Source organism: Lepidochelys kempii, chromosome 8 (assembly GCF_965140265.1).
Source record: "Lepidochelys kempii isolate rLepKem1 chromosome 8, rLepKem1.hap2, whole genome shotgun sequence".
NCBI classification, from domain to species: domain Eukaryota; kingdom Metazoa; phylum Chordata; order Testudines; family Cheloniidae; genus Lepidochelys; species Lepidochelys kempii.
In genome coordinates this window covers 70516595-70540681 of record NC_133263.1, presented here as the reverse complement: position 1 = coordinate 70540681, position 24087 = coordinate 70516595, and the positions used below count along the sequence as shown (strand labels likewise).

Below are 24087 nucleotides of genomic sequence, written 5' to 3'. Positions count from 1 at the left end.
CCCCTAAGGCTGGCCCGGTACACTAAGTCAGTGTTGGGAAGCGCATAATGTCACTGGCCATGGGTTATTTATACTGTAGGAAGACAAAGCGCTTAGCTCTGGGTCAAGGAATACATGATCTTTCTGAGCAGTAATTTCACAAGGGGAAGAGAGATCTGAAATTAAGACAAATTATGTTATGGTAATTTCTTTGCACAGAACAAAATTGTCATCTAATGTTATTTTCTGGTCACCTGAATGTCTAAAGACGCATCCTCAAAGATTAGCAATCAAATGTAATTGCCTCAGAAGTTTCCAAAGGCTTTCCAACTGTTCTGTGGAATTTAATACATAGCACCTATATCTGAAAAAAATCCCAAGTGCAGCTCTTAGGAGATAGGAGTTCTGTACATGACAATTGTCATTTAAAATGTAAATTAAATAAGCTTGGGTTTCAAATATTGCCCTATGAAAACAAACAAGCATTTTAGATTTAATCAGCAGCATTATTCCAGAAGGGACTAAAGCCAGCTGCCTCCAATTTTTCTTGTGGTGGATTTTTGAGCCCAAACATGGTGCTGCTTTAAACACAAGACAGCTTTCTTCCCTTGTGAATACAGTACTTGGATTTGGTTGGCTGATTTGTTTATTCATTTAACATTTGCTCTTCTATTTGTGGGCCCAGTCCTGCAAGGTGCCGAGTGTCTTCAACTTCTATGGATTCAGTGGGAATTTAAGCTGCTCAGCTCTTGTGGGTTTGGGCTCTAGGATTGTTTTACTGTGGTGGGAATGAATCTAGCAGTGGTTAGACAGAGTGCTCAGCCCTGGGTGGCAGAGTACTTGGCAGTGCTCAAGAGGGACCACTGGAGAGAGATTCCTCCCAGCCCTCGCTAGCAAGAAGGATGGTGACACTTTTGGCAGAGAGGGTGCAGCAGAGACACAGTGGATCTCCCGCTCCCCCAGAGAGGGTGCTGAAAAGATGGGAATAGTGGTGGTGAAGCACAGACATTCTATATTCATGTTACCTTGCTCTCCTCTTAGTCCCACTGAGTCTGTCAGGTGAGTACTCTGGCCTCTATAACAATGTTAATAGTCTCAGACAGATCTGTGGTTAGCATTTCATGTACAACAATCTGTGGTCTCCCATTTCACATGATTTTCACTCTTCCTTTTCACATAGAAGCCAAGTGACATATTTTGGGTGGGAGGAGAAGACCCAAGGATCTCCCTCCCTGTTCCCTCTTATTCCTCCCCGGAAGGCTCAGTAGGCCCCATATCTACCAGTTTAGCCTTTCAGCTGAGCACAGGGTCTCACGCCATGGGTCTTGCTGTAGCAGAGGGGCCATTCAAGCGTACTTCAAAGCAAACCATCTGAGCTGAGGGAAGCAAAGTTCACAGAGCTTTGTAAACTGCAAACTTTTCAGTTGCTGTATCCACAGCAGATGAAGAGGAGGCTGTCTTATCATCCCTTCCCCAAGGTCTTACCATCTTGCTGCTCTTCCTCTCGCATAGCTGCATGACTCATGAGTTTTCACTCCTGGTCCCCACCACATTAAAATTGATGTAGTTGTACCTTTGTAAGATCACACACACATACATAAGCTCCATACTGTATTCTTAGCCTGCAAGATTTAGGCAATCAATGGAGACAACTTGCTGAACCAAACGGTACGTGGAGTTGTGGGAAGAAGTGCATTGTATTGCTCTGCAGCAACTCTGGCAGTCTGAATGAGCAGCACCGATGGACTTGGGAAGGGGCTACCATCAGCACTCATTGCAAGACAGCACCTGCGATGATAATGTTCACATTATAACCTAGCATCTCCACAGGACGGCATTACGACAACAGTCCTTGTGGGACAAGGGAGCTTTTTAATTGCTTTTTTGAAAGGAGGTAAAATAGAGGATTCTACGTCCACTGTCAGAAGAAGTGTAGAGGCTGCAGTAGCGGCTACCAGAAAGCTCCATTGCCACTCTGTATCCTGAGTGGGAGGATTTAGTGCCCCCGCCCCCTAAAATACTAGAGAATCCATCCACTGTGTCTGTGGTCTCCAGCTTGGCCCAAACTGTAAAATCCCTTTGTAACACTACTGTGGTTTTGTATCCAATTGACTAAACTAACACGCCCTAATTATCGCACCTGCTGAACTCTTGGTGGTAGAATGGGGCTCCAGTCATCACTGTGGCAAGCTGGATTCAGCTACCAACTCCGCCCTTCGTATCACCACTCATGTGACCTGGACAACTCCAGTTTCCAACCTCCCTATCCTGGCTGTCACTGCTTCTCCAGGGATTAGGTTTGAAGGCAGGGCCCTGGACACATTACTGCACCCAGGTGACTAGCAAGTCAGCTTACTTCACAATTTCATCTCAAAGCCACATCAGAAAGGCCAATTAAAGTCAAGGTGCTCCTTTCCTGAGTCTTTTGGACAGTACATCAGACACAACCTTCCTGGGTCATGGGAGGTTTAACTTACGTCTTTACCGTTGGGGTTTCTTGAGCTCCCTGACCCGCCTCTGTGGGCATGGCACCCCAGAACAAACAGTGTGCCATCTGCTTATGGACTGCCCTCTTCATCGTCTTGGTGGTGGACAGATGACCTTAACATCTCTGGATGCTGTTGCTGTGATAGAGCAGCTACATCACTTACCCAACGTTTAATTCATTATTTGTGCTGTCATGAGCTATATGCCAGAACTACTAACACAAGAAAATAAATAGCTGGACAGATTATAATACTATAAACAGAGAGAGAACCTGTAGGATATTTTGATCAAAGAGAATTTCCCAAGGCAGAGATAGGTGTCAAAATTTGTTTTATTTAAAGAGCTGTCCAAAAAAATCCAAAGCAAATTATGTTAAAAAACAGACTTTTCTCCATTAATATAAGAGTTTCAGCATGTAATTTATTCCTCTTCATCCCTGATACCTCCAATGGGAAGTACAAGGAGGATGTTTCTTGGAGAGCATAGGAGAGAAGTGGGAGCTAACGGAAGCAGTTCTTGGATTCCTTAGATTGTGGGAGATAGTAACTAACTTCTGCATAAACATCTCCAGTGCATTGGGAATGGTGGGATTTGGATTGAGTGAGCATTATGGAGTGAGCATTGTGGTCACTTTAAAGAGATATTGTCAGGGTTCTTTACATTTTATAAGAAACAAGCATTTGCAAAGTGGATCCTCACTAGAGGTCTTTGGTAGAGGTGTTCGGATGGGTGTTTATTTCACTGGAACGCCTTGTTTTTTTTAAGAAAGGAATTGCATGCCGAAGCATATTTACCAATTATCCCAATTTGGCCAGGATTGTCCTTGTTTCTAAAGCTAGTCCTGCAGGCTCTAACTTTTGCACCAGACAGGCAATTTAAAAAAAAATTGCAGCAATTAGATAATGCTGTGCAGGGAAGGCAGGCTGCAGCCTGTGGCTGAGGGCTTATCTGCCTCTGTGCACTAAAGGCACCAGCAGAAAAGGCTGAGGCAGGGGTGAGAAGTCCCAGGCTACAGAGCAGGTGTGACGAACACCAACTCCCCATCTCCTAGTCCCCTAGCTGTGCTGACCAGAGACTTTCAGCCTCCCTGTTGCTGCAGTAAAAAAGAGGGGGCAGGGAGTAAAACTTGGGGGAGAGGGCAAATTTGGTGGCACAGAAGGAGAAAAAAAACTAATTCACAGAAGAAGAGGGATTAAAAAAAAGAGTAGAGAAATAGGATTTCAATAGGAAGGGAGAGAGGAACCTCAAAGGGGTGGGCAGGGAGAGAAAGATGGAGAAGCCCCACAGACCTTCAGGGAGAGGGAAGAAACTGGAGGAGAGGGAATGGGCATAACATCCTCCTTTTAAGTTGCAAGCAGAGGAGTGAACCTGCTGCCCTTCTCCAAACATTTCAGGGACACCCACCCAAGCGGCTGTGCCGAGGGTTTGTGGGATGGAGGGTTATGGGGGCTGCCCCAGGTTTGCATCACTATCCCAACTTCTGGGTTCCTGTCTAGAACCCTGAGGCCCTCATTTAAATCTGCCTATGATGCACCAGCCTATGGTGAGGGGGTTTGAGCAGCCCCAGACCCTGTAGAAGAGTCTCCCTGGAAATATTTTTACAAGACTACATCTGCAACAGAACACAGAAACATCCTGCTAAAGTAAAAGACTCAGAGAGTGAAGTGAAACCGACCATAAACAAGTCTAAGTGGCATTGTCCAAGCTGAGAGAAATGCAAAAGAGAAACTAACAGCATGACATAGGGGCTTTAGAGGTATAAAATGCTTTCATCTCATGTAAATCCCTGGTGATGTCGATTACACAGGGAAGGAAATTGGTTTGATATACATTTTAACCTGGCTGTGTCTGTAAGGCAGCGTTCAACATCTTTCCCATAGGGAGTGGAGGATTCTGCTGTGCAGTCCTGTGAGTCATCTACACTCACACTCATCCCAAATGTGTCAAATGCCACCCCTGGAAGTGAATGCAATCCCCAAGCAGATCACTGGAGCACTAGGTTCCCCAGGCTCTCAACTTTGGTACCCTGCCGCAACTGTTCCTGGCAAGGCAGTGACACCGTGGGGAAGGCAGCAGCTGCTGCTGCCACAGTTATAGCTGGGGTCTCTCCTCTGGGCAGCACTGAGCGCACAGAGCGCCTGAATTCCTCATTCTTCCAGGTATAGAGCAATGGGTTGAATGCAGACAGGGAGCAGAAGAGCAGCCAGCTGGTCACCTGCAATGCCCGGGGTACGGACTGCAGGAAGAAGCCTAGCAGGCTCACCCAGACCACAGGCTGGGTGCCCAGAAGGAAGACACAGCACAGGAGCAGCACGGAGACGCTGCTGAGGCGCCGCTGAACCCGGCGGGCAGGCAGTGGGGCAGCAGGGAAGGGCAGCTGATGCAGGAGGTGGAAGTTGAGGACGCTGACCCGTTTGACGCTGACCCGCACCCGTCTCACGATGCCCAGGTAGCAATGGAGCAGCAGCATGGTCTGGCTGAGCACGGCCAGTGCTACCAGCAGGGCAGTGTAGTGTGAACTGTTGCTGGCACTGCTGATCTCCCGCTGAGATGACTGCTGTGACAGCCATTGTGTCCAGAGCCCAGGCAGCAGTAGCACCAAGAGCAGGGCAAGTGCCCAGGAAAGTCCGATCATCCACCCTGTGCGCCTCTGCTGGTAAAGTGCCAGGTAAGTGCTGGGTGCCTTGGTGATCAGCACATACCGGTTGAGGGCCACCAGCAGGTGGGAGAGCAGGGAGACAGTGAGGCCAAGGCCAAGGAGCCCATCCCGCAGCAGCCTGTATCCTGCTGAATGAGCAGAGGAGGAGCTAGGGGGCAACAGCCCCAGCACCGCTTCCTGCGGCATCCAGAGGGCACAGACACTCAGGTCAGCTACACAGCCGTTCACAATGAAGGCATTGCTGGTGGTCTGTAGCTTCTTGAAGGAGAAGACCAGGTAAATGACCGTCACATTGGATAAGGTCCCCACAAGGGCTAACAGTGAATAGATGAGAGACAAGGAGATTCTGGTCCCCGTGGATTCTTCACACAGTAGCAGCAGAGAGGAGCTTGGACTCCAGACAGAAGAGGACGAAAGGTTGGGCATCTTGTTGAATGCAGCTCAGCTTCAACTCCTCTGGGCAAATCCCATCCTTATCTGGTCAGGAGGCTGTGAAGCCGAGACACAGTCCATGTAGCAGAGAGAAGCCAGAGCATTCAGCTAGGAGGATTCACAGCAGGTAGCAGGCAGCAGGCATGTTTCAGAGCATGCAAAATCCAAAGCAGGCAGCTAGCAAGGATGGTTCAGAGCAGGCAGCTAGCAACATCCAGAGCAGGCAGCTAGCAATGGGTGATCCAGGGCAGGTCCAGGGCAGCAGCTAGCAGGGGTGGCTCGGAGCATGCATCAAGCAAGGATGGTTCAGGGCAGGCAGTAGCAAGGATGCTCCAGCTGTGAAAATACCAAGAGAAGCAGCACTCTGCAATCAACAGCAAGAAGAGCAGCAGCAGCTGCTATGAAGCCTTGCAGCTTTTTTCTGCACTACAGTATGTACACCGTACCTCACTCCTGGAAATTCAGCCCTTTCGCTCTTCATGAATTATTCAGCAGATTTCCTACTTGCAAAAACAGGAGAAACCCCCCCTCCGGCTTGCTCTGAAAATCCTGCGCTTACACCAACTGATTTTCCCCCTACTTCAGCAGCTCCATGGTTCTAATACCACCTTATATTTACACAGCACCTTTCATCCTCAGTGAGCTTTACAGACGTGGATAGACTTCATTTGCCTGCCTCTGAAACACAGTCCATCTGGGGTAGAAACTCCCATGCTAACTATTCACTTTAACGGATTTCTTCTGATTCACATTGTTAGGAAGGTTTCTGTGCATCTATAAACATTTTTTTAAAGCATAATTTTAGAGCAGGTTTCTAGAAGCAACTTGCTCTTTAAATGAATCCCCCCACCTCATTTATTAGATAGGATGCCTTGTCAAAAGAAAAAACTTTTCATTTTAGGGAGTTAAGCCCCAAATGCATATAATTTTGGTCGGGGGAAGGAAATGTGACTGTGGAATACACGGAAATCTATTACACAGCCTCTGCTCTGGTTCTATCACGACTCTTCACTGTGAACAGTTTAGTGTTATAAACATGGATCCTGACCATGCAGCCCTTACTCCCACGAATAATCCTACTGAAAGCACATGATGAGGTTTCCAGAAGCAGGAACCTGATATAAACAAGTGCAAGTTCCATACTCGACATCACGAACTGGTGTTAATTCCACACAAACCCTTTCTATGGTCTATCTGAGGGTTATCGGGAGTGGCATGGGGATGAAAAAGGGATAGCCAGAGATTCAGTCTTTTCACCACAGTGGCACAAAGGGAATGAAGACTGGCTGTATCTCCGCAGCTGAGGTTATCCCGGGCATTGGGGATCCATATGCATGTAGAGACAACACAGCTGCTTTGTAATATGTCTTAAAGGGTGCAGAGTGTTGTGGGGAGCACCTTCCAGATTTGTGGTACCCAGCAACATCAGGGTGCCTGTGTTTCTGGAGTGCAGTACATTCGCACATCAGCCAGTACGCGATATCCAAAAAGCCGTGACCTGTGAATCTAACCTATACCTTTACTTTCCTGTGAAAGTGAGTCAAAAGTAACTGGTATCATTCATGACCAAAATAGCCAATGCCTCATCGGGAAAGCCCATTCCTCTCCATCAAGCACACAATAGTCTAACTTCAATAAGACTACTCATGTTCTTAAAGTTAAGAACATACTTAAGTGCTTTGCTGGATCAGGACCTAAATATAGTAGTAGTTTGCACTTGCTAGCTACTAGCCAGCTACCACCCAGTATCAAAACCCCTGTTCCCAAGCAACCTCCTAGAGAAGCTAGCCAAAGGCTACTATAAGCTTATCTAACTGAAGCTAATATCCTAGACATGGCACAATCTGGCTTCATGCCAAGATACGGGTCTTAAACCTCTTTAGTGACACTGATGAATGATCTGCTATAAATGGATGGAGAGCAGACATTCATCATCATATTCCTGGACCTTTCTGCAACGTTCAGCACTGTCAACCATGTGATACTGCTGTCCCACCTGAGAGAGGTGCCATGAGTCTAAGGAAATGTGCTAAAATGATTTGAATTCTCCCTGGAGAGAGGCACCCAATGAGTAATGACCAGAAACAGCACTTCCATTACTAGACATATACAAAACACTCTCTTACTTGTGGAGCTCCACAAGGATCAACTCCTTTGCCGTACCTATTCAATATCTGCATGCAACCACCATGTGAACTGGTCAGATGATATACTGCCAGCAACATGCAAATGACACTCAGCTCTACTTATCCTTTTGGGGTGATGGTGAACAATCAGCTCCACTTCAGCTTCCATTGTGATGCTAATAGCCAAAAGAACTAATGCAATCCTGGGGTGCATAAACTGGACAATCATGATTAGGAATAGAGAGGTTTTTTTACCTCTATATTTGGGACTGGTGTGACTGCTACTGGAATACTGTGTCCAGTTAAGGTGCCCAGAATTCAGGAAGGATGTTGATAAATTGAAGAGGGTTCAGAAAAGAGCCATGAAAATAATTAAAGGATTAGAAAACAGGCCTTATAGTGATAGACTCAAGGAGCTCAATCTATTTAGCTTAGGAAAGAGAAGATTAAGGGCTGACTTGATTACAGTCTAAGTATCGAAATGAAGAACAAATATTTAACAATGGGGTCTTCAGTCTGGCAGGGAAAGGTGATCCAGTTGAAACTTCTCAAATTTATACTGGAAATAAGGTGTACATTTTTAATGGAGCGAGTAACTAACTATTGGAACATTTTACCAAGGGTCACAGTGAATTCTCCATCTCTGGCAATTTTTAAATCAAGGTTGGATGTTTTTCTAAAAGATCTGCTCTAGGAATTATTTTGCGGAAGTACTGTGGCTTGCGTTTTATAGGAAGTCAGATTAGATGATCACTTAGGTTCTTTCTGGCCTTGGAATCCGTGGATCCATCCGTATGACCAGACCACTGCCACCAAGATGGCCCTGTGCTTGGATGAGATCAACTCATGGACAAAGAAGAGCTGGTTGAAGCTGAACTGGAGCAAGTGGGCAGCAGAAAGCATTGTGATGAGTTTGCAGCCACAGTACAATCTCCTTTGGTTGACCTGCAATTGGTCAATTCAGCCCCTAGTTTAGGAGTGCTCCTAGATTCCTCACAGATGCTAAGCTCTGACATCGCAACATCCACAATTAATACTTTCTACCATCTCCAGATGGCTAGGAGACTCCATCTTATTCCATCTTATTCTGGCAGATGGTGACCTGATCTCAGTTATTCACGCCTTCACCACCTCCTGTCTGGACAACAGCACTGAGACATATCTGGGCATGAAGCCTTCTGCCTTTAGGAAACTCTACCTGGTACAAAACATTGCAGCACATCTCACCAACACTGGATACTATGAACACATCAAATATTTTCTCCTCTGCTCCCTGAGCTGGCTTCCCATAGAATATCAAGTCAAGTTCAAGGCCACATTTCTTATTTTCAAAGTGCTCAACAGCCTAGGCCCAGGATATTTAAAAGAATCCCTAAAGCTCCAGGGCAAAGGCTGTAGGCAACATTTCATCTGTGCAGAAGACAGATCTTTATTAGAGGCTGGCCCAACACAATGGAACAAACTCCCATAGGAACCAAAGACCATTACAATCATCATCTTCCAGCCCAAGAGCAAAGAGCATTTTTCGGACTTGCCTTCTCCAATATAAACGCATTACAGCCCATACTTACTGTGATACAGCATGGCCAGAAGGCAGCATTAGAATGATATAGGAGAGATATGTAAGTCCCAGGATGAGGAGAAGCCTTATTCCCTGTAAAGGGAAGAAAGGTTTTTTATAGATTAATTAAAAGCCCCTGAAGCCAATTAGAGCACCTGAAGCCAGTCACCTGATAAAAACCCCCTGTTTCAATCAGCCAGGGGAAGGAGTTGGAGCAGAGTGCAGTTTGGAGGAGTTGAAGTAGAGGAGAGTTTGGAGAAGAGCCATGGCTGGCTAGAAGACCAAGACCCTAGGTAAAGAGACACCCAGCTTGTTCAGAGAGAAGGCAGGATGCCCCACAAGCTGAAGAGCAGGAGAGGGAAGTAGCCCAGGGGAAGAAAGCACTGGTTCAAGTGGTTTGCCACTATCCCTAGGGCCCCTGGGCTGGGACCTGGAGTAGAGGGCAGGCCCGGGTCCCTCCCTCTCCACTACCCTTCTCTGGGTTACTAGTGGGACAGTAGATACCCTAGTTCAGGGGCAGGAAACTGCACTCTGAACCCTCGCCCCGCCCCCACAAGAAGAGGAAGCGTGGGACCCATCATAATCATGCCAACAATTTGCCACATTACACAACCCCCCTCCCACCAAAAAGCCTCCCACCCCATCAAAGGGCCTAATAACATCAGCCACACTATCAGAGGCTCGTTCACCTGCACATCCACCAATGTGATATATGCCATCATGTGCCAGCAATGCCCCTCTGCCATGTACATTGGTCAAACTGGACAGTCTCTACGTAAAAGAATAAATGGACACAAATCAGATGTCAAGAATTATAACATTCATAAACCAGTCGGAGAACACTTCAATCTCTCTGGTCACACAATCACAGACATGAAGGTCGCTATCTTACAACAAAAAACTTCAAATCCAGACTCCAGCGAGAAACTGCTGAATTGGAATTCATTTGCAAATTGGATACTATTAATTTAGGCTTAAATAGAGACTGGGAGTGGCTAAGTCATTATGCAAGGTAGCCTATTTCCCCTTGTTTTTTCCTACCCCCCTCCCCCGACGTTCTGGTTAAACTTGGATTTATGCTGGAAATGGTCCACCTTGATTATCATGCACATTGTAGGGAGAGTGGTCACTTTGGATGAGCTATTACCAGCAGGAGAGTGAGTTTGTGTGTATGGAAAAAGGGGGGGGGTGAGAAAACCTGGATTTGTGCTGGAAATGGCCCAACTTAATTATCATACACATTGTAAGGAGAGTGATCACTTTAGATAAGCTATTACCAGCAGGAGAGTGGGGTGGGAGGAGGTATTGTTTCATGGTCTCTGTGTATATGTCTTCTGCAGTTTCCACAGTATGCATCCGATGAAGTGAGCTGTAACTCACGAAAGCTCATGCTCAAATAAATTGGTTAGTCTCTAAGGTGCCACAAGTACTCCTTTTCTTTTTGTGAACTCTCTGGCTGTCACCTTTTCGAAAGAGAATGGCTTTCTGTACCCAGATCTTTTTGTGAAATTCAAATTCTCTCTTAAAAACGCATCATCTACAACAGTAGAATTATAGTCTTTTGAAAAAGCAGTTTAATATTATGTAGTTAAGAGTCAACTCTATTCTTGTACAATGACTGACAAAAGCCAGAGTAAAATCTGAGTAAGAGAGATGAAAGAACAAAGGAGGCAGCTGACTTATATAAGCATTGCTCTTTTTTATTGTTGATTAGAAGTGTCTACACTTCAAAATAGAACAAAATATGTATTTTATGAGGCAAACTATTCATAACAAAATACAAACAATTTTATAGGAGGTAGAATTACCTTACAATTAACCTAACAATCATTCATATACAATATATCATTATGTGTATATATATATGCACGCACAAACATATGCTACTTGGTGTGTGTATATGTTACATATACACAAGGCTATTGCATGTAAATTTTATTCAGTGATTTAAATAGCTGCATTCAACATGGTTTATGTAACTATACGGATTTTCATTATGACTGCTTCCCGTCAAAATGTGATCTAAACATGATTTTTTTCATAATAAAACATTAAATTATCGTAACTTCATTTGCTGCCCCTCTTCCCTCTCCCAGCACCTACTTGTATGTTTACTCAGGTTAGTCCACTCAATGTACTTTAGCAATGAGGACTCAACGTTTAGCTTAATATTTCCTCCTCATCTTTCTGTAACTAGTGAAAAGATTTGAGGCTGACAATTCTAGGTTTTATTGCTGCATTCCGAATTATACTGATCATTCATTGCAGAATCAAATTAGTGCATTTTTTTCAAAAGCACTTTTTTTTTGTACATATATGTATGTGATGATATCACCAAGACACTTTCTCCTATAAATATAGGAGAAATAGTTCTGTTATTGTAAAGTACTACAAACCTCATCTGCTAACATTGTTTGAAATGCTTTCAGTAAGTTTTATTCCTAATTAACTCTAAGTAGATCTACAAGTCCAAGGTTGTCTGTACCACTGGTGAAATTAGCTTGCGGTGTAACAATAATTAATAGCCTGATTGGATGTCTGGTTAGCTAACAATAGAGTACAGTCGAGAAAATGTCTATAAAAGATATTAATTCACTTGCAAACTGTAATGCAAATAATTTTTTCCTTCCATGTCCAAATCTGTGGCAACATTTTTTGCCATCCAACTTGCACACCTGGCCACCATTACAAGTAGGTGTGCAACTCCACCCAATTCAGTGGAATTACGCTGCTTATGTCCGTTCTGAATTTGGCCTTTCTTTTCATGCACAGTTTAAATGCACAGCAGAAGGTTAATTCTGATTTATGTTAGACTTTAAAACTGCTACAACACAAATGTAACTATAGGATAGATCAAATGGTACACACATTTAGCAATGCTGAAAGTAAAAAGCTAAGAGTAAAACATCCCTTTAAAATAAATTATCAGAAGGAAAATGTTAGTAATATAGCAGAATTAACAGCTATATTATTTTTTTTCCCAAAAGGAGGACATATGATGATACGAATGTTGGGTTTTCCCTAATCCACAAGTAGCTATTTTAAGTTCCTTTTAGGATGACCATATGGAACATTAGCAGCTGACAGCTGAAAGGAAAACTTGATGATATACCAAGCTCTATCAGATGATACAACTAACTAGTTTTCCAATTAAGTTACTTAAAGCAGATTAGTTGCTAAAAACAAATTGAGCTTGAAGCGGTAACAATGGACCCATAAATAAAACCAAAAATGGTTTTGTTCATAAAATGTTTTCATACACTGTAGATAAACCTTAAAATATATTTAAAAATATATATTTTTGGTAGCAAAGAAGTGAAGGAATCTAAATCAAAATATATTCTAATTTTTACATAATTATATATATTTATAGTTTACCAAAATACTCTTTTTCTTAATACATACATACTGTAACACTGTATACACAAATGTAATTATAAATGTATTATTGAAATCCGTTAGAAATACCCTCAAGTCAGAGTCAACTTTAAAATTTTCCAGCTGTATACAAAATTGTTGCAATTTTCATAAATTTAACTTCAGTGCATTTGCAGTAGTCATTAATCAGAAATCTCTGGCTGTTTAAAGTCTCTGCTGGGCGTCTTAGTTTAATGTTTTAATGTATCTAGGGATGAAGAGTTCTCCTCTCAGTGAGCAGTTTCTTTCCCTCAACATTGCTCCTCCATGAAGAAATGGGATTAAGAGTTGAACAGCTTTCATCGAAGCAGCAAGGCTTTAGTATTGAACATATTCAGACTGAAGGGACTGTGCAGAGGAGAAACAGAAACTGGTGTTAACATTCAGTTTAAGAGAAGTCACTTTAAACACACACAACTTGTACCTTCAAATCAAGAAACTGTATTTCTAGGAGAAAAATATATATTAAGCCATAAAGGAAAACAGGACTATTCCAAGGTCTCCTGTACATAGGCCAAAAAATGAATGTATTTTGGACTATAATATAGCAAATGCACCAAAAATGGGCAAGAGCTGTATAAAACAGATGCATCTTTTCTGTATGTAGATTTATATTTACTAGCTTTCCCTCGTCAGTTTATGCTGAAGTTTTAGGTAACAGCATTACTTTTAAATGTTTTTAGGTATCAAGATGTATTATTTGTGAGTAACTGGGATACCAAATTCTTTAAAGATATAACTGGCATTGTCCTTTTATATAATTCATTACATTTTAATTCAATTACTTCTAATTCAGAGAATTCTAGACTTTTTTTTTGTTTTTAATGAAAACCTTATGAAATTCAAATCCAAAATACAGACAATACCCTTAAAACTGATCTCAATAGAAAAAATGTGATTATAGTTATAGTAATTTAATTGTTTTCATTCTCTCTCAAACAATGAGAATGAAAATGCTACTAAAATATACAATGCACTTTACAGATTTTGATTCAGATGACACAGGACACATGTAAGGTATGGGTAATTACTGTGAAAGGAAGCAAGAAAGCAAAACATAATTAAATACAGTGGAACATTCTAGAGATAATTAGCAAAATGAAAAAAACAAAAGAGAGAAAGGACTGTGAATAGTTTTTGCAAGCAGTTAACATGGAGTAGCAGACAGAAAATTAGTACAGCTAAGAGGAAGGCATGATAACCTTTACTGGTTCATTTATCTGCATCTGGTTATCCACAATATTTTACAACTATTCAGTCTTGCAATTGGTAGTGTATCAGTTAAAAACTAATATGACTTTATATTAAAAAGGATTGTAAAATTCAGATTGACATGGTCTAACTGTATTTCTGTCTGTATTTCTTCCAATACAGATGTGATCTGTGTCAGTTGTGTTAGAGCAGTAGCTTTGTAATGAATGAAGATAGGTAAATGTTTACCAATTCTAATAAAATTGTATTGATGAATAAAAATTACTTTTACTTTGAAAGTTCATCACAGTTGCCTTAAAATATATTTGAAAAACAATTATAAAACTATATCAAAATATACTTAAAGAGAGTAGCAATGCAATAGGATTACAGAGGACTGTTGGGAAAAGACCCCAGCTTTCCCTAGTGTGAACTCCAAGGAAGATAGGAATCTGAGATTTATCCAAAGGCTGATTCAAGATGATTTTTTAAAAAATGATTAAAACACCATTAATTCACCCAGAAGCTAGATTACCATCCACAATAGAGCTAAGTGAAAAAGTAGTTTAAAAATCCCCCAAAAAATTAAGTTTAAAAAAAAAATTTTCAGAAAGCCTATATATCTGTTCAAACACACGTGCTTTTATGGAGTTCAATAATCAGAGATATAACTCCAAGGTATTTGGCACACCGTGGATGTTTCTGACAGCATCTGAGTGCTTTCTTTCATATGTTAAACCCCCATCCCACTTCCTATATAAATTTTTGAACAGCTTTCACTAGAGTAGCAAGGCTTTAGTAATGAATATATTCAGATTGAAGGGACCGTGTCTTTACATACGAGAGTAAATATGTAAAGACAGGTCATTGTAAAAGAAAGAAAAGACAGAAAGAGGTCTTTAAAATGGCAAACTACTTTATTACAGGGGTTAGGACCACAAGGGAATTGAAAACCTGCACCATGCTATTTTTCCTGATCTACCCACTGGCAATTGTGCCCGATTATTAGCCCTGTTAAGAAAGTCTGTGAGGCAATCCATTGCTGTATGTAACTGATGCTGAAGGGTCCGTATTTCTTTTTGTCCATGAATACTTAAGATTTCTGCTGGTCTCAAAGCTATTTTAAGACCATTTTGTTAAAGGAACATTTTATTGACTGAAATATAGTCCCTGTGGAATTGTAAAGTTTTTGCAGTGATCTCTTAAAAACTAAAGTCAAAGTAGAGCTGACTAACAACTTCCATCACAAACTTGAAAGCTTAAAAATTAACTCTATATAATTGGGCGTTTCAGAATAATGGACGATTCTTTAGCTTTTGATAGGTGCACAATGACCAGACAGCAATTAGGAATGGGTCATCAGTTGACTCAAAGAACTAAGAACAGCACATCATTACTTAATAGTAAATTGTAACTCATGATTCTGGAATCACAATTTAAGTAACATTTTAATTCTGGGATTCAAGCTGCAATTCTTGATATCAGAAGATCTGTGCTTTATCACAACATGGAACATCAGAATGTGAAAGATAAAAATCCATAGCAACATATCAAAAAGAAGAACAAATAAGTATATAGCACATGTACAGAGAGATTAAAACACTGATCACTTGTTTTGGTTTGTCTTTTAAATGCTTGTCACAGATGGGTAGGAGTTTCTGTCTTGTGATGTACACTGCTGTTTTCAGCATCTCCACCTCCTCGTCATCTCGACTTAATAGCAATAAAAGATCCTCCTCCCACTGTTCTAAATCATTTTCTAAGTACAGTGAAGAACTAAACTGAATTTTAAAAATGATAATTTCCTCACATACATCATCATTTGGCCATGGTAAGAAGCTCTTCATTTCTTTGCAGATTAAATCTTGTTGCTATTATCCCCAATACATTTCCTATTAAAAGCTTGTTAAGCTACAATGGTAGCTATAATTACAACTAAATTGCTGAAAAGTGCAATGGCCTTGTTTAGTTTTATTTATTTGAAATTTTTATTTTTTTATTTGTACAAAAATAAAGCATTCTTTTTTCTCCGTGATTGCAATCACAGTTGTAGCAAATGTTTTTTTTAAACCTTCTTTTCCCGGGGGGGGGCCTGAAAAATTGTTTACCTAATGTTTTGGATCCCATAATATAATCCTTGTTTTACTGCCTGTGGATTGTATTTATCTTTTTTCACTACTTCAGTTAACATTTTAGATCTGTGTACATGTGCACTTTAAGTATGACCTACCATATTGAATTCGAATACTAATGTTTTTTTTAAACTCCCTGAATCCACATTGGAGTTATCTGGCTTTGACAAAACTCAGACATGGTCTATTTTGAAGACAAGCAGAATTTAAAATGTGAAAATAAAGAATTAGTCATAAAAGTGTTTTTACTAATGAACATGATGAGGCAATAAAAGTAAACTGAGTAATAAAAATAAGTAAACTAAGTTAAAAGGGATAATTTTAAAAAGGATATCCATAAGATCTCACGGGAGCTTTCTTTTGGCATCCTGGTGTGGTCTGATACAATAGCCAACTTGATATTTTATGCCTAATCATCAGACTAGAGCTTGTCTACATATTGCCTATAGTGGCCTTCATGCACACTAGCAGGGGTGTAAATTCTAATGCACACCAGTGTGTTCTGCACTAACTGTGGATCCATGTGGATTCTGCTCGTGAGCTCTAAAAGTTCCCTAGTATGCATTAACAGAGTCCTGTTTCAAATGCTGCTACATTAATGCACACTAGAGAACTTTTAGTGTGCACCAGCAGGGTCCACATGGGCAAGTTAATGCACAACACGCTGGTGCACATTAAAATTTACACCCCACTGGTGCATACTAAGGCACTGTGTGGACAAGCTGCTAATTACTCACAAAGGGCCTGATCCAGCAAAGCACCTAAAAGAACAACATTAAAGATGTAAACAGTCATACTGACTTTAATGGAATTACTGATGTGCTTCAAGTCAAGCTAGGGTTGTTGGAACAATCTGTATACTGGGGGTGCCGAGAGGCACTGAACCAAACATAGTTTTCTTGGTATTTTAAAGACAATTTGAAAAACATGGAAACAATATCCATATCCAGTATGTTGTAAATTTACAAGTAAAAGGATAATTATTTTAACTACTAGTGTGGCAAACTCACTCTGCAATTTGAAAATCAAAGATCTCATGGGAACTTTCTCATGGCATCCTGGTGTGGTTAATGTATCATATAGCAACATATGACAAATGGAAAAAAAGGAAATGGACAACCTCTCATTTATATAGATTGCTATGAAATGTAAAAAACTGATAAGGGATTCTGAAGACACCAGGGAAAAATCAATAGCTGTAAAGCTAAGAACAATAAGATGGAGGAGTGTGTTTCTTTTTTTAAGATATGAGGGGGAAAAATCCAAGCAACAGGTATTATAACTAGTAAGTACCTTTAGTAGATGGAGGTAGTAAAACTTATTAAAGATGCAGAAAAAGGCAGAAGCGTTCAATATATATTTCTGTTCTGTATTTGGAAAGAAGCAAAATGATGTACTGGTATCACAAGAGGATGATGAAGTACTTTCTAGTCCATCAGTAACCAAGGAGGATTTTAAATCACATCTAACAGGAATAAACATTTTAAAAATTAGCAGGCACGTAAGTACCTCCACAGGTCAAAAATACTGGGTACTAAAAGACACTTTATTTAGTGGAGAAAAGCATAACAAAACACAGTGGCTGGAAGCTGTAGGCAGGCAGATTTCTAATTTGAATTTGGCACAAATTTTTAATAGTGAGGGTGATTAACCAGTGAAACAAACTACCAAAGGAAGCGGTGGATTCTCCATCTCTCAATATCTTCAAATCAAAATTGGATGCCTTTCTGGAACACATTCCTCAGTGAAACACAAGTTATTGAGCTCAATACAGGGGTTACAGGGATATGCAGGAGGTCAAATCAGACGATCATCTAATGCAGTGTTTTTCAAAGTTTGGGTTGCCACCCAGTATTGGGTCTTGGCATGTAAGGCACTGGGTCGCCTTGCTCAGCACCCAGGGACCCTAGCAGCTCTGGTGAGCACTGCTGACCGGGACGTTAAAAGTCCCGGTCAGCAGTGCTGCCCAGCTAAGGCAGGTTAGTCCCTACCTGTTCAGACACCACGCTGCGCCCCGGAAGTGGCCAGCGGTGGGTCTGGCTTCTAGGCAGGGGGGCCATGGGGCTCCATGCGCTGCCCCCGCCCTGAGCACTGGCTCTACCCTCCCATTGGCTGCTTTCCGGACAATGGGAGCTGGTGGGGTGCCACCTGCAGGCAAGAGCCGTGCAGAGCTGCTTGTGTGCCTCCACCTACGAGCTGGACCTGCTACTGGCAGCTTCCGGGGCGCAGCGTGGACAGAGGTGCCAGGATGGGAGGGAAGCCTGCCTCTGCACCCTGGCTGCACTGCTAACCGGGAGCTGCCGGAGGCAAGTCCGTGCCGCAACCCCCTACCCCAGCCCTGAGCCCCACCCCCCAACCCGAAAACCCTTCCTGCACTCCAAACCCCTCATCCCTGGCCCCACCCCAGAGCCCTGACCCCCTCCTGCACCCCAACCCTCTGCCCCACCCCCAAACCCAGAGCCCCTCCTGCACCCCAAACCCCTCATCCCTGAGCCTGCAACCCCAGCCCTGACCCCCTCCTGCACCCCAACCCTTTGCCCCAGCCCTGAGCCCCTCCCACACCCCAAACCCCTCATCCCCAGCTCCACTGGGTCATGGGCATCAATTTTCTTCAACTGGGTCCCCAGGAAAGAAGTTTGAAAACCACTGATCTAATGATCCCTTCTGGCCTCTTTCTGCCACTGTGATTCAGATAACAATCCATCTGACGATGCATAAGCCAGAAGAGAATTCAGCTCTCTCCCTTGTGTTTGTGACAGTTATGCAGGGCTGACAGGAGTACAAATAGAAAAAACGTATTTTAGTCAGAAAAGTATGCCAATGTGACTTTGAATACAGGCAGCAAACATATCTGTTGTGACATTTTCACAATCACTTTTTTGACTATAACCATACTTAAAGCTATTAGGCCATTGCACTAAAATCAGACAAATTACTGCTATTTCACAGGTTAAAAAAAATCATAAGCAACTGATGTTTTGTTACAATGCAAAAGCTCTATGCATGTTTCTACCTATATTAGTTTAAGTATTTTCCTTCATTGCTTCTGATTTACAGGAACTATGAAAAAACTCCATTTACGGCCAACTAGACATTACTGAGAAGATTATAGCTTTTGCACTTAAAAAGTACACATCATATTTGGCTGTGTACAATCTCTGTTCCTAACCAGTGAATGACAGAACATGAACTATTGGAAGATTACATCATTCTTGGTGAGAGGACATTACTGAGTCATATAGGTGTCTGATGGGGAGAGAAAAGATTGTTCTGTTTTAAAACACTCAATTACATATCCTAGACAACACGACCCCTTTTTCTCAAAGGCTCTCTGTCTTACCAAGCATCTTCCTAGACTACCTAAATAAATTCTATTTAGACCAGTGCTCAGTCATCTGGTTCTCATGATCACATGCAAATTAAAGTAAACATTTCTCCTCTCTCCCCTCTGATCTCTCATTACCTGCATGTGGAAAAACAGCATCTCCTCCTTTACCTAAGCCAGTGGTCCTCAAACTTTTTACCTCACACTCTCACCTCTGTCCGCCCCCTCCCATGGAGCTGGGAGCAGGGCCATGGCTCCGGGGGGAACATGGGCAAGGGTAAGGGGGCCGAGGTTAGGGCCATAGGTGGGGGTGGGAACGGACCCTTGGCTGGGGGCTGCGGCCTGCAGCTATGGAGTGGATCTGGGTGGCGCTCTCTCCCTGCCCTCTGTGGGGGCTGGGCCCCAGCTGCGCCCTGCGAACATTACTCCGTGCCCTGCTAAGTAGGCATGCCTCACAGATTGAAGACCTCTGATTTAAGCCAAGGCAACTCTGCTCCATTATGGCAGTTCACCTTTCTCTTTTGGGTTCTCACACTCTCAGAAAATGAAAAACAGCTGACTGGCTGAGAGCACCTGCTACCATTTTTGGGTTAGTTATTCAATTACCTCTCCTTTCTCAGCTATTTATAGTCACCTGTGCCGAAATTTTTCTTCTGAGGTAAAAGTCTTCCTCTATTAAAGTCATTTTTGAACCCCAGTAATAAGACTAAAAGCTAGACATTAACAACAGGAATATGACACTAATCAAAATAGGTGAAGAAATTAAGTTATGGCTGGGGCTCCTTTCTTATTTGTGTCTAGGTAATGCATAAAATTCCAGAATAGTACTATGTATGATGTTACATAGCTGTATGTAAGATATGATGTGCTGCAAAACAGTTGGGTTAAATATGGAACAACAGTTTAGCTTTTAATTTCCAATGGTCCTCTAATGCAGGTTTTTATTTTGTTTGTTAAAATGTTCACTCATGGAACAAACCATACTTGCACTTTTTGTGGAAGATAAGTTGCTGTGTAAGGCTGTAGGGACACAGTGTAATGCTAAAAGGGATGTTAACTGTTGCTTTTAGAATGTCACATTTTGCACTGAACTTTCTAAGTTTTGTAGTTTTGAGGATTCCTGGTTGGACTTCTTTACACTGCATGTGTTATTCCTCTACTAGTTTATAGCACCACTTGGTTTTATGATTCTTGATGTTTTATCCATGATACTGTGAATAACCTCACAAGAAAGTGAAAATAGAGTGACAAAGAAGTTGTTGAATATATGATTACTTATAAAACATCTCATGCCCACAGGCCTCTGTGGGTGTGTGAACCCACGTGTTTGTTTATATAGACTACACAAAAATTATAAAGAAAAATACACAGTAAAGTGGCCAAATAATAAGACCAATAATCCACCTTCAATACAAAAATACCACCATCTTATAATATATAAATGGAAAGGAAAAAAGCTACACTGATTCTTAGTTGGAAGGATACAACAGAAGTGCAAAACAAACAAACATCCAAGGCAGAGCATTTCAGGATTAGTGGACTCATGACAGGGCCTTCAAAGCCCTGCATCCTTCCTTCTCAACTACTTCAACCCTAACTGCAGGCTGTCCCTTAAGCATAGTACTATATTTGAAGTTTAAATATTAAGACCTTGATGATTACCATTCATTGGGTAACAGATCATAGAACTTCCACCTGGATTGAATTGGCCTCGCTAGCACTGACCCCCCCACTTGGTAAGGCAACTCCCATCTTTTCATGTTTTGTAATATATATACACCGCTTACTGTATTTTTCACTCCATGCATCTGATGAAGTGGGTTTTAGCCCACGAAAGCTTATGCCCAAATAAATTTGTTAGTCTCTAAGATGCCACAAGGACTCCTTGTTATTTTTGCAGATCATAGAACAGTGCATCATCAACTTTCATGGTCAAGTTCCTTAAACAGTCATGCTGCCATGCTCTACAGACGCTGCAATCAATGAGTAGTTTTCAAAGGAAACCTCCAACTAAGTGCATTACAGTAACTCAGCCTAGAGGTCAAAGAGACTTGGATCACTGTGGTGTATCTATGGTCAGAAGACAGGCTGCCATTGCAGAATAGTTTGATAATGAAAAAAGCCACTTTTGACCACTACTAAAAATTGATCTTCCATGTTCAAATCCGGATAAAAGGACATCAGAATTCAAAGCAGATCAACTTGCCTACAGCATTCTTTCTAAATGGATAAGGCTATCACTAAATAAATGAAATCCTCTTGACATTTTCACCATTCCTCCAGGAATACTTCAGTGTTGAGCATCAAACAGCTATTTTATATCAACTCCGCAATCTTGAGCCAAACGGAAAAGAGATAGAACTGCAGAGATGGGGACAAAAGTGACCCAGTGGGACTTCATATAGAAAAGATCCTTGTGGATGTTGAGTAATTCCCCCATGACCAAATGAAACCTAACAGAATCACTCCTTTCAATTTTTTCAAATGGAAGTATGTATCTACCACAGTTGCTTGTACATTTTATTTACAACAACAATTGATGAATAAAAAAATTAATGGACTGTAGCCCATAACTAAGCTGCTAAAAATAAGAAAAATGGTACCATCCAAATGTACTTCAGGGAAAAGCCAGAGTTACACAGTCTTTTACACTGTATCTGGGGCTCTGTCAGATTGAAGAGTATTGCAAGCTCTCCACTGAAAATGTCAGCATTTCAGCTCCAAGATTTTCAAATCTAGCAGATGTTGATACTAGTGTGTGAGCTGATCGCAACAATTACAGCTATGCATGGAAAGAGAGACATGCTAGGACCAAAATCACACAAGACTAAGATCAATATCAACACCTTGAAATACAGCTGGAAACAAACAGGAAGCCATTGGGGTCTTTGGCACACAGGCGAAATTGTTCAAAGCCAATCTGACTAAAATAAATCACTGCATTCTGCATCATCTGTAGCTTCCAAATGCCCTTCAGAGTTAAACCCACGTATAGCATGATGAATTTCTAAGATCATGAAGGAGTGTTATTGAGGCCAGGTCCACGAAGGGAAAACTGTCACAAACATTAAGGAACACTTCTAACCATCAAGATTATAAAGAAGAGGAAAAACATTCATATCATCCAAATGATGAGACTACTTAACGGTGAGAAGTTTACAGGAAACTGAGTCTTTAACACTTTAACTATTCTGATGATGAATATTGCTATTTTTAATATTTTAATTTGCTTCCAAGGTACCTGCCTGAAATGCTCAAATGCAGTCAGTCAGTGGAGCCTTCTGTCGTATAAGCCCTGATTCTCTCTACCTGCACTCCTATCCTCTTCCCTGTCTGTGAATTCAGCTGTATAACATATAGATATCTGGGAACATTCATCAAGGAGGATTAAAAAAAAAAAACCAAGAACATTCACGGCTCTCCATGAAGTTCAAGATCCTTATTTTGCTGCATGGCTTATTCCATTGTTTTAAAATGTCCATGCCTGCAAGAATGAATCCAAGCAAGTGGTGCTGTGTTACTAGATTATCCTGTCCTAAAAGCTGTACTCTAGACAATTATCCTGGCTAGTCATTAGACACCCTACATTTATATTTAATCTGAGAACAAGATCTAGGTACAGCCTCCTTTAAGAGGATCCTGTGTAAGGAAGTTACATTCATGGATGCCATGGAATTCAAAATGTCCCTAGTAGGGCTGTCAATTAATTGCAGTTAACTCAAGCGATTAACTCAAAACAAATTAACTCTATTAAAAAATTAATCGCGATTAATCCCAGTTTTAATTGCACTGTTAAACAATAATAGAATACCAATTGAAATTTATTATAAATATTTTTGGATGTTTTTCTACATTTTCAAATATATTGATTTCAATTACAACACAGAATACAAGTGTACAGTGCTCACTTTATTATTTTTTATTACAAATATTTGCACTGTAAAAAAGATAAAACAATTTCTTTAGTTTTCAATTCACCTCATACAAGTACTGTAGTGAAATCTCTATCATGGAAGTGCAATTTACAGAAGTAGATTTTTTTTTGCTATATAACTGCACTTTAAAACAAAACAATGTAAAACTTTAGAGCCTACAAATCCACTCAGTCCTACTGCTTGTTCAGACTATACATTTTATTGAAGACTGATATTCTTTAGCATTTCAAGTAATTCTTGATTTATTTTTAATGCATTCTACTTAGAAACAGCAATTTTTTTTTCCCAAGGAGAAAGAACTGCAGAATATGATTGTAGTCATCACTGTTGTGTCTTGACTAAGTGGTTAAAACAGAAGTAATAACAGGAAACATTTTTGATATAAAAAGATGTGAACATCAAGTTTTAGAGAGACCAGGCCGTGATTCAGTAAGCCATCCCTACACATGCATGAAAGCACTTATGTGTTTAAGGCACAGGCGTAAGATATTAAAATTGTACTTCTTTAATACTTAATACGACTTCACATACTGAATGATTTATTCTGGAAGTTTTCATAGGGTCTTAAAGGGACACTTTTCAACTTAAAAAAATCACACTTCTGATTTCTCTTTTTTTGGTTTAAAACCTCCTATTTTTGCAAATTCCACAAATATTATAACTGAAAGATAAGAAATAATTTCTCTATTTTTTCCCTGTTTCTTTACTCTGTACATTTAACAATGTATAGTGAGTTCATTACTATATCAGTGTACCTCTGTGTGGGTTTTTTACACAGCAACAAGGGAGAAAAAGCATTTACCTTTCCTCCCACTCTCACCCCCTCCCCCTCAAAAGGAAAAC

At 41.2% G+C, this 24087-nt stretch overlaps 2 protein-coding genes across 6 annotated transcripts in view; both read right to left on the bottom strand.

Moving 5' to 3' along the window:
* Positions 1-4450: 4450 nt before the first annotated feature.
* Positions 4451-5551, bottom strand: GPR88 (G protein-coupled receptor 88). The gene has a single exon (XM_073358220.1). The coding sequence runs from the start codon at positions 5549-5551 to the stop codon at positions 4451-4453; it is 1101 nt and encodes a 366-aa protein (XP_073214321.1).
* Positions 5552-10938: 5387 nt separating this feature from the next.
* CDC14A (cell division cycle 14A) overlaps positions 10939-24087 on the bottom strand; it is a 123693-nt gene continuing 110544 nt past the window's right edge. For all 5 annotated transcript variants that reach the window (XM_073356909.1, XM_073356911.1, XM_073356910.1 and 2 more), the window contains one exon: positions 10939-13009. In XM_073356909.1, coding sequence (XP_073213010.1) covers positions 12980-13009 — 30 coding nt within the window. In that variant the 3' untranslated portion in view covers positions 10939-12979. The remainder of the gene's footprint in view (positions 13010-24087) is intronic.